The 17,523-nt window shown below is 39.7% G+C and overlaps 1 protein-coding gene across 1 annotated transcript in view; it reads left to right on the top strand.

Annotated features, from left to right (window-relative positions):
* The first annotated feature begins 84 nt into the window (after window positions 1-84).
* The window catches only part of SLC38A6 (solute carrier family 38 member 6), a 74,706-nt gene continuing 57,267 nt past the window's right edge, over window positions 85-17,523 (top strand). Inside the window, exons 1-3 of the mRNA XM_082647795.1 lie at window positions 85-275; window positions 1,393-1,523; window positions 3,328-3,401. Coding sequence (XP_082503921.1) covers window positions 171-275; window positions 1,393-1,523; window positions 3,328-3,401 — 310 coding nt within the window. The 5' untranslated portion in view covers window positions 85-170. The remainder of the gene's footprint in view (window positions 276-1,392; window positions 1,524-3,327; window positions 3,402-17,523) is intronic.

The following is a 17,523-nucleotide window of genomic DNA, read 5'->3' as shown; positions in this document are numbered from 1 at the left end:
CGACGGGCGAGCGTCATCAGATCACGTCGATTCCTCCTTTCTTCCCGGCCCTGGTGAGGTACGGGAACCCGGAAGGGCTGGGACCATAGCTCCGCCTTTGGCGCGACTACCCGACGGGAGGGCTGGGGTAGTAGCTTGTAGATGGACTGGGTAGTCGGCCAGTGAGCAGCATGGAGGCGCCGTGGGGGATCGTGGACGCTGAGCCCGGCTGGTTTGTCTCTGCCAGGCAGCCCGAAGAGGCGGAGGCGGAAGAGTTGAGCCCGTTGCTTAGCAACGTAAGTTCGCTCCACACGCTTCCCGGCGCTTCTCTGAAGTGCCTGCCAAATAAAACCCGGAAAAGAAAGGGGATGGCAAGGGGAGAGGGTAGTAGTGGAGGGGAGGGCTTGGGACCCAAAGGCAGCAGCCGAGATTCCGAGGAGATCTGGCGGAGTTCATGAATGTGATAGGAGCCTAAGGTGTCCTGGAAAGAGAAGCTGAAGTAAAGGTGCAGGCTCAGGTGGAAGAGGTGCAGCAGCGGGTGGAGGCTGGGGACCCCACAGAGGAGCAGCCCCGCGGTTATGTAACTCACTGCTGTTCGTTAGTATCTTTGTCGGCTTCTCGTTTCCTCCACTAGTCTTGTGAGCTTTTTGCAAGAGTCACAAGATTTTTCTTTTCTCGGCTTAGTCATTGGGGACCTGTAAACATCTTAATACAAAGATCCTTAACCGTGAAGGAGCGGAGGTGGCCTGGTAATAAGTATGTAGCACTTCCCTGGCCCTAAAGCCTGTGCAGTGGGCACTTCGGCTCTTTAACTCAAGTCCCAGGGCAATAACAGTTTCTAGGACTTTGTTCCCGAATGCTGTTTTAGGGGAGAGTGTTTTCTGGGGTGTATCCTCGCCAGAGCAATGTGAATTGCTTCTATTTATTATATCGTCATTGCATGGCATTCCTGACCATCCTTCCAGTTGGGTAGACTTAATTCATTGAGTGTATAAATAGAGATTAGTTTTGCAGTCCTACTAATTGGGGAGCAACAGTTGTCTGCAGCAGCTCCAAGCTGACTTAGGGATTCAGTAATCACGTGAGCTTGAGGCCATCTGCCTGCTCTCTGTCCCCACCCCGTCTTACCCTATCTTCATCTTTTGCAGTCACAAGGTTGGTTAGTCATGGCTCTTCCTGAAGCCTACCGGGTCTCTGTGCAGGTGGCAATGATTTTCCCAGGAAACTAGGTTCCTGGAGCTGCACTAGTGAGCGGTGAGAAGGGAAGGAAAGGAAACCAGTGCTGGTTGAGCAGCTAGTATGTTACATGATGCCTGTGGTTTGTAAGAGACTTTCTCCATAACGTGTCAGTCATTTCTGAAGGAAATTTGAACTTCACCATTCAAACACTTTATTAAATTTGTGTACTTACAGGAACTTCACAGACAGGGATCCCCAGGTGTTTCATTTGGTTTCTCAGTGTTTAATTTGATGAATGCCATCATAGGAAGTGGTATCCTTGGCTTAGCTTATGTTATGGCTCATACTGGTATCCTTGGATTTAGGTGAGTTTTTTTCTTATTTTACTTATTTTTTTTTCATTTTTATAGTACACTGAGAAGCAAAGAGGTAGGCAGCAGAAGCTGGTATTATACAATTTCTAGTTATTTCTGGGGTTTTAGCATTTTCCTCTTACTCTTGTATTGTTGCTAGTCTGTAGCGTGGAGGGATGCTACATAATTTGTATTTTTCATCCAAAGTGTGGCTAATTTTAAAAAATGGAAACTTGATCCACACTTGTTTATAACCTTAAGAAGTGGCTTGTTTGTTGTGTCAAGTTGGCCAAAGTAAATCAAAGTTTATCAGCCATGCAGATTACTTATAAAGAGCGATTTTGTGAGTGTAAATAAAGCACATGATTCTTTCATTTCTCTCCATCTCCTTCTCTCTTCCTACTTAAGTAGTCTTGTTTCACTTTCTGAGGCTAGACCTGTATTCTGTGCTCATTCCTTCTCATCTTTTGAGACTCAGCTCATATGCCAGTTTGCCCAAGATAGAAGACATTCCTATCTTTTCTGTGCTTCCATAGTACTTTGTATATTTATTCTTTTGTTATAATGATTTGTTTGCAAGTGAGTTTCCCCACTAAACCCTGAAATCCTTTAGGACTAGACCTTATCCTTAGCATCTAGCACCATGCATAACAGAATGAATGAACAAGTTTGTTTTGTCAGTAGAAGCAGACCTATTTTTCTAGGAAATTTAAAATACATAGTCTCAAAAAAATAATAAAAATAAAATACACAGTCTCATTTAGGTTCATTTTTGCCTTTATTTTGAAATTCTTGTTTAGCAAACCAACTTGCTTAGCAAACCAACTTGCTTTTATTATGGGATGTATTCATGGACTTCCATAGTTTTAAAACTTCAAAGCTATGTGTGACATCTTAGGCAAGACATAATCATGGGACTTATTTCTTAGTTCCCTTTAAAAAATCACATTTTATACTCCAGCGTCTTAAACGCAGATGTATACCACTGAATGGGTGTTTGCTGAATCATATCACAGTTTCCATTTGGTGATGCCAAACTGTTACTTTGTGAGGTCTCTGACATCAGTTGACAAGTGTACTTTCACCTCTCAGTTTTGCTACTGATTAACAAATATTAAGTGGACTACAAAGATAGAATTTCTTCAACTTCGGGAGCACGCCACTGGGGACAGCTCTCTAGAAGTTTGTCCTGCCAGTACCTTCCTGAGAATAAGTAGGGGATTATTCATGCTGTTTCTTTTCATACTTTTGGCTGGAGGACTCCAATTATTACATTGCACATTTTTCAAATTGTGTCATTAGAAGTGTGTTAACTGTATTTTTTTGGTTTGGTTTGGTGAGTGTGTGTTTAATAGATGCTAGGAAATGCAGTGTTAATTCAAAATTATAGGGAGGTACACATCTTTGGAAGGGGAGGGTTAGAGGAAAGAAAACAGAAGACAATGAGATTTCACAACTGAAACTTCTCTCTAGACTTAACAATAGGAAAAATAGTTATAAAAGGGATGTATTACAAGCTAACTGAATGGCTAAACCAGCAGTCAGCAGACAAGAGCGCTAAAGAAGGAAATTCTTCTGTCGCTTTAAATAAACTTTGGTTTTTTTCTGAGTTTTGTTTTAAAAGCAGTACATATTCGTTTACATAAAATTTGGTAAATATAGAAAGTATCTTCTTACTTTCTTTAATGACCATAATCCAACTACTTAAAGACAGTCCCTGTGAGCATTTCAATGTGAAAAAAAAATTGTTTTTTTAATGAGATACCATAAAAAAGAAATTTGGGGGGATTTGACCATGTGCTGTTTTATATTTTAGTTTCTTGCTGCTGATAGTCGCTCTCCTGGCTTCTTACTCAGTTCATCTCCTGCTTAGTTTGTGTATTCAGACAGGTGAGTAAAATGTTATGCTGATTTTTTTTTTTTTTTTTTGCGGTACGCGGGCCTCTCACTGTTGTGGCCTCTCCCGTTGCGGAGCACAGGCTCTGGACGCGCAGGCTCAGCGGCCATGGCTCACGGGCCTAGCTGCTCCATGGCATTTGGGATCTTTGCGGACCGGGGCACGAACCCGTGTTCCCTGCATCGGCAGGCGGACTATCAACCACTGTGCCACCAGGGAAGCGCTATGCTGGTTCATTTGATGAAGTAGCCCATTGTGATTATATCTATGTACATTGGATTGGCTGTCTCAAATCTCAGATTTCCAGCGGACATACATTATTATTAGGTAGGATGGTTGAAATGGAAAATTTCAAAAGGTCAGGATATGTAGACCCAATCCTACAGGGGACTATCCAAGGACAGAATGGGAGGAGGAAACCAGCATTCTTCCCTGCCTTTCTCTACAACATGTGACATAGTTTTCTGGGTTAGATTAGGGGAAGCACCTGAAAGGTGTTTAAAGGATCCAGACCTTGTGTTATGGGGCAGTAGACAGGTGTTCATGCTGGTCATCTTTCTCGTAGGGTGATCATCTCCTCGAGAACACCTTCCCAGATCTACTGCTGCCATTTCTGCCCCCCTTATATGTGTATGAGTTTTTTCCATTTGAAACTTTATTATGCAGTTCAGTCATTTATTGAATAAGTTCTTTTAAGTTGCAATAAATAAAAGTGTATGAATTATGGAACTGCTTTCATAAGGTTTTTCTTTTGGCATTAACAAATACTCTATGTCCATCAGTCATGGTCTTTTTTTGTTTTTCTTTTTTTAACATCTGTATTGGAGTATAATTGCTTTACAATGGTGTGTTAGTTTCTGTTTTATAACAAAGTGAATCAGTTATACATATAAATATGTTCCCATATCTCTTCCCTCTTCCATCTCCCTCCCTCCGACCCTCCCTATCCCACCCCTCTAGGTGGTCACAAAGCACCAAGCTGATCTCCCTGTGCTATGCAGCTGCTTCCCACTAGCTATCTATTTTACGTTTGGTACTGTATATATGTCCATGCCACTCTCTCACTTTATAACAGCTTATCCTTCCCCCTCCCCATATCCTCAAGTCCATTCTCTAGTAGGTCTGTGTCTTTATTCCCATCTTACCCCTAGGCTCTTCATGACCTTTTTTTCTTTCTTAGATTCCATATATATGTGTTAGCATATGGTATTTATCTTTCTCTTTCTGACTTACTTCACTCTGTATGACAGACTATAGGTCCATCCACCTCACTACAAATAACTCAATTTCGTTTCTTTTTATGGCTCAGTAATATTCCATTGTATATATGTGCCACATCTTCTTTATCCATTCATCCGATGATGGACACTTAGGTTGCTTCCATCTCCTGGCTATTGTAAATAGAGCTGCAACGAACATTTTGGTACATGACACTTTTTGAATTATAGTTTTCTCAGGGTATATGCCCAGTAGTGGGATTGCTGGGTCATATGGTAGTTCTATTTGTAGTTTTTTAAGGAACCTCCATACTGTTCTCCATAGTGGCTGTACCAATTCACATTCCCAACAGCAGTGCAAGAGTGTTCCCTTTTCTCCACACCCTCTCCAGCGTTTATTGTTTCTAGATTTTTTGATGATGGGCATTCTGACAGGTGTGAGATGATATCTCATTGTAGTTTTGATTTGCATTTCTCTAATGATTAATGATGTTGACCATTCTTTCATGTGCTTGTTGGCAATCTGTATATCTTCTTTGGAGAAATGTCTGTTTAGGTCTTCTGCCCATTTTTGGATTGGGTTGTTTATTTTTTTGTTACTGAGCTGCATGAGCTGCTTGTAAATTTTGGAGATTAATCCTTTGTAAGTTGCTTCATTTGCAAATATTTTCTCCCATTCTGAGGGTTGTCTTTTGGTCTTGTTTATGATTTCCTTTGCTGTGCAAAAGCTTTTAAGTTTAAGTTTCATTAGGTCGCATTTGTTTATTTTTGTTTTTATTTCCATTTCTCTAGGAGGTGGGTCAAAAAGGATCTTGCTGTGATTTATGTCATAGAGTGTTCTGCCTCTGTTTTCCTCTAAGAGTTTGATAGTTTCTGGCATTACATTTAGGTCTTTAATCCATTTTGAGCTTATTTTGGTGTATGGTGTTACGGAGTGTTCTAATCTCACACTTTTACATGTACCTGTCCAGTTTTCCCAGCACCACTTATTGAAGAGCCTGTCCTTTCTCCACTGTATATTCCTGCCTCCTTTATCAAAGATAAGGTGACCATATGTGCACGGGTTTATCTCTGGGCTTTCTATCCTGTTCCATTGATCTATATTTCTGTTTTTGTGCCAGTACTATACTGTCTTGATTACTGTAGCTTTGTAGTATAGTCTGCAATCTGGGAGCCTGATTCCTCCAGCTCCGTTTTTCTTTCTCAAGATTGCTTTGGCTATTTGGGGTATTTTGTGTTTCCATACAAATTGTGAAATTTTTTGTTCTAGTTCTGTGAAAAATGCCAGTGGTAGTTTGATAGGGATTGCATTGAATCCGTAGATTGCTTTGGGTAGTAGAGTCATTTTCACAATGTTGCTTCTTCTAATCCAAGAACATGGTATATCTCTCCATCTATTTGTATCATCTTTAATTTCTTTCATCACTGTCTTATAATTTATAATTGCACCGGTCTTTTGTCTCCTTAGGTAGGTTTATTCCTAGATATTTTATCCTTTTTGTTGTAATGGTAAATGGGAGTGTTTTCTTAATTTCACTTTCAGATTTTTCATCATTAGTGTATAGGAATGCCAGAGATTTCTGTGCATTAATTTTGTATCCTGCTACTTTACCAAAATCATTGATGAGCTCTAGTAGTTTTCTGGTAGCATCTTTAGGATTCTCTATGTATAGTATCATGTCATCTGCAAACAGTGACAGCTTTACTTCTTCTTTTCCGATTTGGATTCCTTTTATTTCCTTTTCTTCTCTGATTGCTGTGGCTAAAACTTCCAGAACTATGTTGAATAAGAGTGGTGAGAGTGGGCAACCTTGTCTTGTTCCTGATCTTAGTGGAATTGGTTTCAGTTTTTCACCATTGAGGACTATGTTGGCTGTGGGTTTGTCATATATGGCCTTTATTATGTTGAGAAAAGATCTCTCTATACCTACTTTCTGCAGGGTTTTTATCATAAATGGGTGTTGAATTTTGTTGAAAGCTTTCTCTGCATCTATTGAGATGATCATGTGGTTTTTCTCCTTCAGTTTGTTAATATGGTGCATCACGTTGATTGATTTGCGTATATTGAAGAATCCTTGCATTCCTGGAATAAACCCCACTTGATCATGGTGTATGATCCTTTTAATGTGCTTTTGGATTCTGTTTCCTAGTATTGTGTTGAGGATTTTTTCATCTATGTTCATCAGTGATATTGGCCTGTAGTTTCCTTTCTTGGTGACATCTTTGTCTGGTTTTGGTATCAGGGTGATGGTGGCCTTGTAGAATGAGTTTGGGAGTGTTCCTCTCTGCTATATTTTGAAAGAATTAGAGAAGGATAGGTGTTAGCTCTTCTCTAAATGTTTGATAGAATTCACCTGTGAAGCCATCTGGTCCTGGGCTTTTGTTTGTTGGAAGATTTGTAATCACAGTTTCAATTTCAGTGCTTGTGATTGGTCTGTTCATATTTTCTATTTCTTCCTGAATAAGTCTTGGCAGGTTTTGCATTTCTAAGAATTTGTCCATTTCTTCCAGGTTGTCCATTTTATTGGCATAGAGTTGCTTGTAGTAATCTCTCATGATCTTTTGTATTTCTGCAGTGTCAGTTGTTACTTCTCCTTTTTCATTTCTAATTCTATTGATTTGAGTCTTCTCCCTTTTTTTCTTGATGAGTCTGGCTAATGGTTTATCAATTTTTTTTTATCTTCTCAAAGAACCAGCTTTTAGTTTTATTGATCTTCGCTATCGTTTCCTTCATTTCTTTTTCATTTATTTCTGATCTGATCTTTATGATTTCTTTCCTTCTGCTAACTTCGGGGTTTTTTTGTTCTTTTCTCTCTAATTGCTTTAGGTGCAAGGTTAGGTTGTTTTTTCGAGATGTTTCCTGTTTCTTAAGGTAGGATCGTATTGCTATAAACTTCCCTCTTAGAACTGCTTTTGCTGCATCCCATAGGTTTTGGGTCATCGTGTCTCCTTTGTCATTTGTTTCTAGGTATTTTTTGATTTCCTCTTTGATTTCTTCAGTGATCACTTCGTTATTAAGTAGTGTATTGTTTAGCTTCCATGTGTTTGTATTTTTTACAGATCTTTTCCTGTAATTGATATCTAGTTTCATAGCGTTGTGGTCGGAAAAGATACTTGATACAATTTCAATTTTCTTAAATTTACCAAGGCTTGATTTGTGACCCAAGATATGATCTATCCTGGAGAATGTTCCATGAGCACTTGAGAAGAATGTGTATTCTGTTGTTTTTGCATGGGATGTCCTAATAATATCAGTTAAGTCCATCTCGTTTAATGTATCATTTAAAGCTTGTGTTTCCTTATTTATTTTCAGTTTGGATGATCTGTCCATTGGCGAAAGTGGGGTGTTAAAGTCCCCTACTGTGAATGTGTTACTGTTGATTTCTCCTTTTATGGCTGTTAGTATTTGCCTTATGTATTGAGGTGCTCCTATGTTGGGTGCATAAATATTTACAATTGTTATATCTTCTTCTTGGATCGATCCCTTGATCATTATGTAATGTCCTTCTTTGTCTCTTCTAATAGTCTTTATTTTAAAGTCTATTTTGTCTGAGATGAGAATTGTTACTCCAGCTTTCTTTTGATATCCATTTGCATGGAGTATCTTTTTCCATTTGCATGGATACTCCATTTGCATGGAGTATCTTTTTCCAGGATGGAAAAAGATACTCCATGCAAATGGAAGTCAAAAGAAAGTCTGTATGTGTCCCTAGGTCTGAAGTGGGTCACTTGTAGACAGCATATATATGGGTCTTGTTTTTGTATCCATTCAGCCAGTCTGTGTCTTTTGGTGGGAGCATTTAATCCATTTACACTTAAGGTAATTATCGATATGTGTGTTCCTATTCCCATTTTCTTAATTGTTTTGGGTTTGTTATTGTAGGTCTTTTCCTTCTCTTGTGTTTCTTGCCTAGAGAAGTTCCTTTCGCATTTGTTGTAAAGCTGGTTTGGTGGTGCTGAACTCTCTCAGCTTTTCCTTGTCTGTAAAGGTTTTAATTTCTCCGTCAAATCTGAATGAGATCCGTGCTGGGTAGAGTAATCTTGGTTGTAGGTTTTTCTCCTTCATCACTTTCAATATGTCCTTCCACTCCCTTCTGGCTTGCAGAGTTTCTGCTGAAAGATCAGCTGTTAACCTTATGGGGATTTCCTTGTGTGTTATTTGTTGTTTTTCTCTTGCTGCTTTTAATATGTTTCTTTGTATTTAATTTTTGATAGTTTGATTAGTATGTGTCTTTCGTGATTCTCCTTGGATTTATCCTGTATGGGACTCTCTGGCTTCCTGGACTTGATTAACTATTTCTTTTCCCATATTAGGGAAGTTTTCAACTATAATCTCTTCAAATATTTTCTCAGTCCCTTTCTTTTTCTCTTCTTCTTCTGGGACCCCTATAAGTCCAGTGTTGGTGTGTTTAATGTTGTCCCAGAGGTCTCTGAGACTGTCCTCAGTTCTTTTCATTCTTTTGTCTTTATTCTGCTCTGCAGTAGTTATTTCTACTATTTTATCTTCCAGGTCACTTATCCATTCTTCTGCCTCAGTTATTCTGCTATTGATCCCTTCTAGAGTATTTTTAATTTCATTTATTGTGTTGTTCATCGTTGCGTGTTTCCTCTTTAGTTCTTCTAGGTCGTTGTTAAATGTTTTTTGCATTTTCTGTATTCTATTTCCAAAATTTTGGACCATCTTTACTATCATTATTCTGAATTCTTTCAGGTAGACTGCCTATTTCCTCTTCATTTGTTAGGTCTGGTGGGTTTTTATCTTGCTCCTTCATCTGCTGCGTGTTTTTCTGTCTTCTCATTTTGCTTATCTTACTGTGTTTGCAGTCTGCTTTTTGCAGGCTGCAGGTTTGTAGTTCCCGTTGTTTTTGGTGTCTGTCCCCAGTGGCTAAGGTTGGTTCAGTGGGTTGTGTAGGCTTCCTGGTGGAGGGGACTATTGCCTGTGTTCTGGTGGATGAGGCTGGATCTTGTCTTTCTGGTGGGCAGGTCCACGTCTGGTGGTGTGTTTTGGGGTGTCTGTGGCCTTATTATGATTTTAGGCAGCCTCTCTGCTAATGGGTGGGGTTGTGTTCCTGTCTTGCTAGTTGTTTGGCATAGGGTGTCCTGTACTGTAGCTTGCTGGTCGTTGAGTGGAGCTGGGTCTTTGTGTTGAGATGGAGATCTCTGGGAGATTTTCGCCGTTTGATATTACATGGAGCTGGGAGGTGTCTTGTGGATCAGTGTCCTGAAGTTGGCTCCCCCACGTGAGAGGCACAGCACTGACTCCTGGCTGCAGCACCAAGAGCCTTTCATCCACACAGCTCAGAATAAAAGGGAGAAAAAGTAGAAAGAAAGAAAGAGGATAAAATAAAATAAAATAAAATAAATATAAAATAAAATAAAAAATAATAAGAAATAAATTTTTTTAAGTTAAAGAAAAAACAAAACAAAAACGGACGGACGGAACCCTAGGACAAATGGTGAAAGCAAAGCTATACAGACAAAATCTCACACAGAAGCATACACATACACACTCACAAAGAGAGGAAAAGGGGAAGAAATAATATATCTTGCTCTCAAAGTCCACCTCCTGAATTTGGGATGATTCGTTGTCTATTCAGGTATTCCACAGATGCAGGGTACATCAAGTTGATTGTGGAGATTTAATCCGCTGCTCCTGAGGCTGCTGGGAGAAATTTCCCTTTCTCTTCTTTGTTGGCACAGCTCTCTGGGTTCAGTTTTGGATTTGGACCCGCCTCTTCTTGTAGGTCGCCTGAGGGCGTCTGTTCTTTGCTCAGACAGGACAGGGTTAAAGGAGCAGCTGCTTCTGGGGCTCTGGCTCACTCAGGCCAGGGGGAGAGAGGGGCACGGAGTGCGAGGCGAGCCTGCAGTGGCAGAGGCCGGCGTGACGTTGCTCAAGCCTGAGGCACGCCGTGCGTTCTCCTGGGGAAGTTGTCCCTGGATCCCGGGACCCTAGCAGTGGCGGGCTGCACAGTCTCCCAGGGGGGGCTGTGTGGATAGTGACCTGTGCTTGCACACAGGCTTCTTGGTGGCGGCAGCAACAGCCTTAGCGGCTCGCCCCCATCTCTGGAGCTCCTTTAAGCAGTGCTCTTAATCCCCTCTCCTCGCGCACCAGGAAACAAAAGAGAGAAGAAAAAGTCTCTTGCCTCTTTGGCAGCTCCAGACTTTTTCCCGGACTCCGTCCCGGCTAGCTGTGGTGCACTAACCCCCTGCAGGCTGTGTTCACGCTGCTAACCCCAGTCCTCTCTCTGGGATCTAAGCACTGAAGCCGGAGCCTCAGCTCCCAGCCCATGCCCGTCCCGGCGGGTGAGCAGACAAGCCTCTTGGGCTGGTGAGTGCCGGTCGGCACCAATCCTCTGTGCGGGAATCTCTCTGCTTTGCCATCCGCACCCTTGTTTCTGCACTCTCCTCCGTGGCTCGGAAGCTCCCTGCTCCGCCACGCTCAGTCTCCGCCCGCGAAGGGGCTTCTAGTATGTGGAAACCTTTCCTTCTTCACAGCTCCCTCCCACTGGTGCAGGTCCCATCCCTATTCTTTTGTCTCTGTTTTTTCTTTTTTCTTTTGCCCTACCCAGGTACGTGGGGAGTTTCTTGCCTTTTGGGAGGTCTGAGGTCTTCTGCCAGCGTTCAGTGGGTGTTCTGTAGGAGTTGTTCCACGTGTAGGTGTATTTCAGATGTATCTGTGGGGAGGAAGGTGATCTCCGCGTCTTACTCTTCCGCCATCTTCCCTCTCTGCAGTCCTGGTCTTTTTATCTGTCTAATCTCATCTTTTTTTTTTTTTAATATTTATTTATTTATTTGCGAGGTCTTAGTTGCAGCACACGGGATCTTCAATCTTTGTTGTGGCATGTGGGATCTTTTAGTTGCAGCATGTGGGAACTTTTAGTTGTGGCATGCAGGATTTTTAGCTGTGGCATGTGAGATCTAGTTCCCTGAGCAGGGATCGAACCCAGGCCCCCTGCACTGGGAGTGCGGAGTCCTAGCTACTGGACCACCAGGGAAGTCCCTAGTCTTGTCTATTTTTGGATTAGGTCAGTTTTGACTCCAGAATCATGAGTTTAATTCTTATGTGTGTGGGTTCACTTTGCCGTATCTGGTCTTTGTTTTCAGACTTTAAGAAGCAGAATAGATACATAAAATAGATAAAAATAGGATTATTCTGGCTGAAACAGGTGAGGGAAGCTCACAGGTATTTGAGTATTTTGTCTCTAGAGCATAGTTCTAAATCTACAGCTCTAGTCTGTTTAATCTGTCTATGCATCAGACACACCTGCAGATTGTTCTGTAAACAGGTTTCTAAGCCTCAGGGATTCTAATTCCAAGAATCTGAGGTGGGACTCAGGAATATATTTTTAAACGTCCTCCAGGGGATTCTTATGCAAAACTGATTTAGCATCCATAGTTCATAGCTGTAACTTGTGCCAATGCTTTTGGCCATCCAACCCACAAATATATTCCTCTGCTTTAAAGGGGCTTGGGTGAAAGTGTGGACAGATAAAAATACTAGGAAACAATGCAATGATATTAATCTCAGAGTAACAAATTGTTCATAACAACATCCCAAATTCAGGAATAAGATCATTAAATGAGTATATTTGTAAATCCTGCTGAAACTTGACTGGAATTTTAATGACATGTTTTGAAATCTTGCTTCTTTGTGTAAAAAAATTATTTTTACTTAATTGTGATCGTTTAACATCTTCATATGTTATTTTATCATGGATTCTACTAAAAGATTAATACATTAGTCAACTACATGGCAATTATGTCTTCATTAACTAAAGTGTTTTGCTTTATTAATTTAAATTATTTGGAAGTAATATTCAATTTATGAAGATTTCCAAATAATTCTAATTTTTTTGCTTTCCTTCAGTTTATCTGTATGTAACTTTGAAATTCTGATACTCTCTGTTGTTCTTTTCTGTAACTTTGGACATATAAGTGAGAAGCTCTGTTTCTCTTTCTTTTTTCTTTTTCTTTGATTTTTGTAGCTTATTTGGTCCATGAGCTAACTTCTTCATGGTTCTTCATATACACTGATGCACCTGCCTTCTGTTGATTGAATTTCCTTCAGTGATTGTAAAATTCTCTGTGGAGGTAGACTTTAACAAATTTTTTATATTAAAAAAAATATATATATATGTATTCATTCTAGAGAATAATGTGTAGCTAAATTTTCTCCCCAGTTTATTGGACTGTCATAAAGGAGTATTATGCTCAGATTGAATTCATTGGTTGGAGAAAGGGCTATCATAAGTCTTTACAGATTAACTTCTTCATTTATTTGCCTGGAGTGCAAGAGAATTTTTTATCTTTATGAAAGTAAAGGATTTCTTCACACAAAATTATGCTGTTTTCGATTTTATGTAAGATTTGGGATCTATCTGGACTTTTCTTGGGAGCTGAGGCAGCATGTAAGGTACCTTAATCTCTCTAGCCTTAGTTTGACAACTCTAAAATGGTAGTGATAATACTTTTCTCTTGGGATTGTTGTGAGAATGAAATATAATAATGTATATAAAATGTAGGGTCCTTGGTAAATGCTAGCTTTTATTGTTATGAGTTCTCATTGGGCCAGAACCCATAAGGATTGCAAAGTCTTGTACATATCGCTGTCTCAGAAACAGTTGGCTTGTTATGATTCTTTGAGGAAATTTTTGTGCTCTGAGAATAAATGAGGAACTCCCCTCCTCTGGCCTCCACATCAGTGTCAGCAGAAGGGAATCAGAGTCTTAGAACTCAGCCTGCATCTGGTCAGGACCCTACTTCCTAGTCCTTGATCCCCACCACTCATTGCATTGTCGTCATTATTTGCCTTGAGATCACTTGAATTAATGACATTATACCACTTATCTCAATGTATGTCAGTCACTTCAAGAATCCTATGTTATCCTTCATTTCCCAGACTCACTCCATATGGTTCTGTCATCCATTTTCTTTTCTTTTCTTTTAAATTTTATTGAAGTATAATTGATTTACAATGTTGTGTTAACTTCTGCTGTACAGCTAAGTGATTCAGTTATACATCTATATATTCTTTTCCATTATGGTTTATCACAGGGTATTGAATCTAGCTCCCTATGCTATGCAGTAGGACCTTGTTGTTTGTCATCTATTTTCTGACTTCGTCTCCCCCTTCTCCCCAATTCCTGAAACCCTTCCAGTGTGCCCTCTAGAATGTATGGTCAGTCACCAGTAAAACCCTGTGTCCTCAACTCTTTTCTGAACATTTCCTTAACTTTCTTACTCTAAGAGAACCTAAGACTTCTCTGAGGACACTGCTTTCCCTTTAGTCCTCTCAAGTGGCCACTCTTTTCTCTTCCATGTCCCTCATACTTGTCTAAAGCTGGGATAGGTGTCCTAGTCATACCTCATTTCCACTTGTCAACCACCTACCTCTCCCTAAACCCCCAGCTTTGAATCTCATAACTCTATGCTACCTACTTCCCCCTTTATGGTTAACATCTATAGACTCCTCAGCCACTTTGTCATTTTATGCATATATTAGCTTCTGCTTTCCTTTCAGTTTCTTCAGTTTTAGCCCTGTCATAATTCTGGATGATTTCAATATCCATGTAGATAATTCTTCTAAATCTTTCATTTCCTTAACCTCTTCTCTTCTAATGATCATACTCCTGGCCTGCCTCAGCTACTTATTTCCATGGTCATACCATTGATCTTGTCATTACCAAAATTGCATCCCCTCCAAACTCTCATTTTCAAGAATCTCATCCTCCCAAAACCACCATCTTTTTAATTTTTTTTAACTAATTCCCTCAAGTACTCCAACTCTGGCAGTTCTTCACCTCCGCCAGGACTTGAGTTCATTGATCTACCACCTTCGCACTCTCCTTCACTCTCTTGTCCATATTTCCCCTCTTTATCCAGTTGAAGTTTCCTGGTATATTATTAGAATCACTCCCTTGCTCCTCCCTTTCATCATGCTACTCCCCTGGCAAAACTCCAACCATGATTAAATGTAACTCTGCCTACTTCACACAGGCACCTGTGCAGTTGAATACTCCTGAAGAAGACACAACCATGCAGATTAATATCGCTATAATTCAATGTCTAGTGGATCTGTGATGCTGTCACCTAACCTATATTAACTTCTTTAGTTCATTCACTTGCTTACTCTGCTATCTAGGAGATGACTTTTTCTTCTTTCTCTCAAACCTTCAACACATTCTCCTTGATTTCATTCTTAGCTGATATTCTCACTTTCTATTTCACTGAGAAATTAGAAGCAATCATAAAAGAACTTTATAAGCTCTTGCTACCACTTCTACCTACCCATCTTCATCTGTGCTATATATTCTGTTACTTTGGATGAACTCTTTGTGTTCCTATCTGAGGCCAATCCCTCCACTTATGCTATGACCCCATCTGCTGTCACCTACATTACTCCAGCCACTTTCTTCCCTCTCTTCTTTTTCATCATCTTTGTTCCTTTCTGTTTTCTTCTTATCAGTTTACAAATATTCTATAATTTCTTCCATTTTAAAAATGACTCCACATTCGTTCAGTATGCCCTATGCCTTCATGGTGAAACTCCTCAAAATAGTTGTCTATACCAGAAATTTCCCCTTCCTCCTATTCTCTCTTGAACACTCTTCATTCAGGCTTTCCCCATTATTCCACAGAAATTATGATACCAGCAACTAACACATTGCTAAATCCAGTGGTCAGTTCTGTCTTCATCTTAGTTGACTAGTCAGCAGCATTTGACACAGTTGATCACACCTTCCTCTGTAAAACACTGTTCAGACTCTCCTGCTTTTCTTCCTGTTTCACAGAATACTCCTTCTCTTTTCTTCTGCTGAATCCTTTTCATCGCCCCATCTTCTAAACATTGGAATACCCCAGCAGTATTCCTCTGATCTCTTTTCTTTTACACTTCTGGGCTCCTTACGGCCCTAAAATTTATACCCCTAGCCTGCATCTCTTCCCCTGAATTTCAGTCTCATATCCAACTTCCTCCATGATACTTCCACTTGGATATCTAATATATTAATCTCAAATTTACCAAACTCTCCATTTTTGCACTGCCAATCTACATCTTCCAGTCTTTTCTCATCTAATTAAATAATAAATCTTCCTTCTAGTTGCTCAGGCCAAAGATCTTAGAGTTATTTTGGACTCTTTTTCTCTTACTCCAAACGCAAGTTCCAAATGTGAGAAAGTATCTGTTCTGTAGTTTTGAAAGTAACATGTTAACAAAACAATTGTGAAGACCATGGTGAAAAGGTATAGAGTCTACCCCTCGATCCAACATCTGTACTACTTGGTGTTTACCTAAATGAATTGAAAATTTATGTCGACACAAAAACCTGCACATGGATATTTATAGCAGCTTTATTCGTAATTGCCAGAACTTAGAAGCAACTAAGGTGCCCTTCAGTAGATGAATGGATAAACTGTGGTCCATCCAGATAATAGAATATAATTCAGCACTAAAGAGAAATGAGCTATCAAGCCATGAAAAGACATGGAGGAACCTTATAAATGCATATTGCTAAGAGAAAGAAGCCAATCTAAAAACGCTACATTCTGTATGATTCCAACGATGTGACATTCTTGGAAAGACAAAACTATGGAGACAGTGAGAAATCAGTAGTTGCCAGGGTTTAGGGAGGAAGGAGGAATGAAGAGGTGGAGCACAGACGATTTTTAGGGCAGTGAAACTATTCTGTATGATACTATACTGGTCAAAACCCATAGAGTGTACAACACCAAGGGTGAACTCTAAACGTGGACTTATGGTGATAACGATGCGTCAGCGTAGATTCATTGATGTGACAGTTGTACCACTCTGGTGGGGGATGTTGATGGGGGCGGGGCTATGCGTGTGTGGGCTTAGAGGGAATGTGGGAACTGTCTGTACTTTCTGCTCAATTTTGCTGTGAACCTAAAACTGCTCTAAAAATGAAGTCTTTAAAAAAAAAAAGGAAAGAAACAAACTCAGAGGAAAAGAGGAAACAGAGATAATGCAGAGACCAGATGAAAACATTAAAAAAAATAATATATTTAATAGCTTCAGAGAACTACAAGAAGATATTTCATTGTTGAACCAAGAACAAGAAATTATTACAAGGGAATAGTCAGAGAATACAAGAGTCTTAGATGTAAAAAAGGAAATTTAAAATTAATTTAGTAGCTGGGCTGAAAGAGTTAAGGACATTTCCTGTGGGGGGAAAAGACAAGGAGCTTGAAAATAGGAGAGAAAATATAAGAAAATGAGAGGATCAGTCCAGGAGGTTCAACATGCAAATAATAGGAATTCCACAAAAAGAGGACAGAAAAAATTAGATGGTAGAAAATTATCAACAAAAAAATACAAGCAAAGTTTTTGTAACTGAAAGAAATTAGTTTCCAGATTGAAAGAATTTTTCCTGGTAAGCAATATAATGATTGTAAAAGAAGTCGTATCAAGTGCATCCTTGTAAAATGGTATAGATGATCTTATTTGCAAAGCAGAAATAGAGGCACAAACGTAGATAACAAATGTATGGATACCAAGGGGGCGGGTGGGAGGAATTGGAAGATTGGGATTGACACAGATACACTATTGATACTATGTATAAAGTAGACAACTAATGAGAACACACTGTATAGCACAGGGAACTCTACTTAATGTACTGTGGTGACTTAAATGGGAAGGAAATCCAAAAAAGAGGGGATATATGTATATGTATAGCTGATTCATTTTGCTGTACAGTAGAAACCAGCACAACATTGTAAAGCAACTATACTCCAATAAAAGTTAATTTTTAAAAAAGTGCATAATTGTGAAAAATCAGAAATACAGTTATAAAGAAGCTATACTAAAAGCTTCAGAGAGGAGAAACAAACCAAAATTCTTATACAAAGAATCAAAAACTATAATGGCAAAAGACTTCCCAGG

This window comes from Grampus griseus, assembly GCF_964374135.1.
Source record: "Grampus griseus genome assembly, chromosome: 2".
NCBI classification, from domain to species: Eukaryota; Metazoa; Chordata; class Mammalia; order Artiodactyla; family Delphinidae; genus Grampus; species Grampus griseus.
The sequence above is the reverse complement of the archived record's forward strand: the minus strand, read 5'-3'. Positions and strand labels throughout refer to the sequence as shown.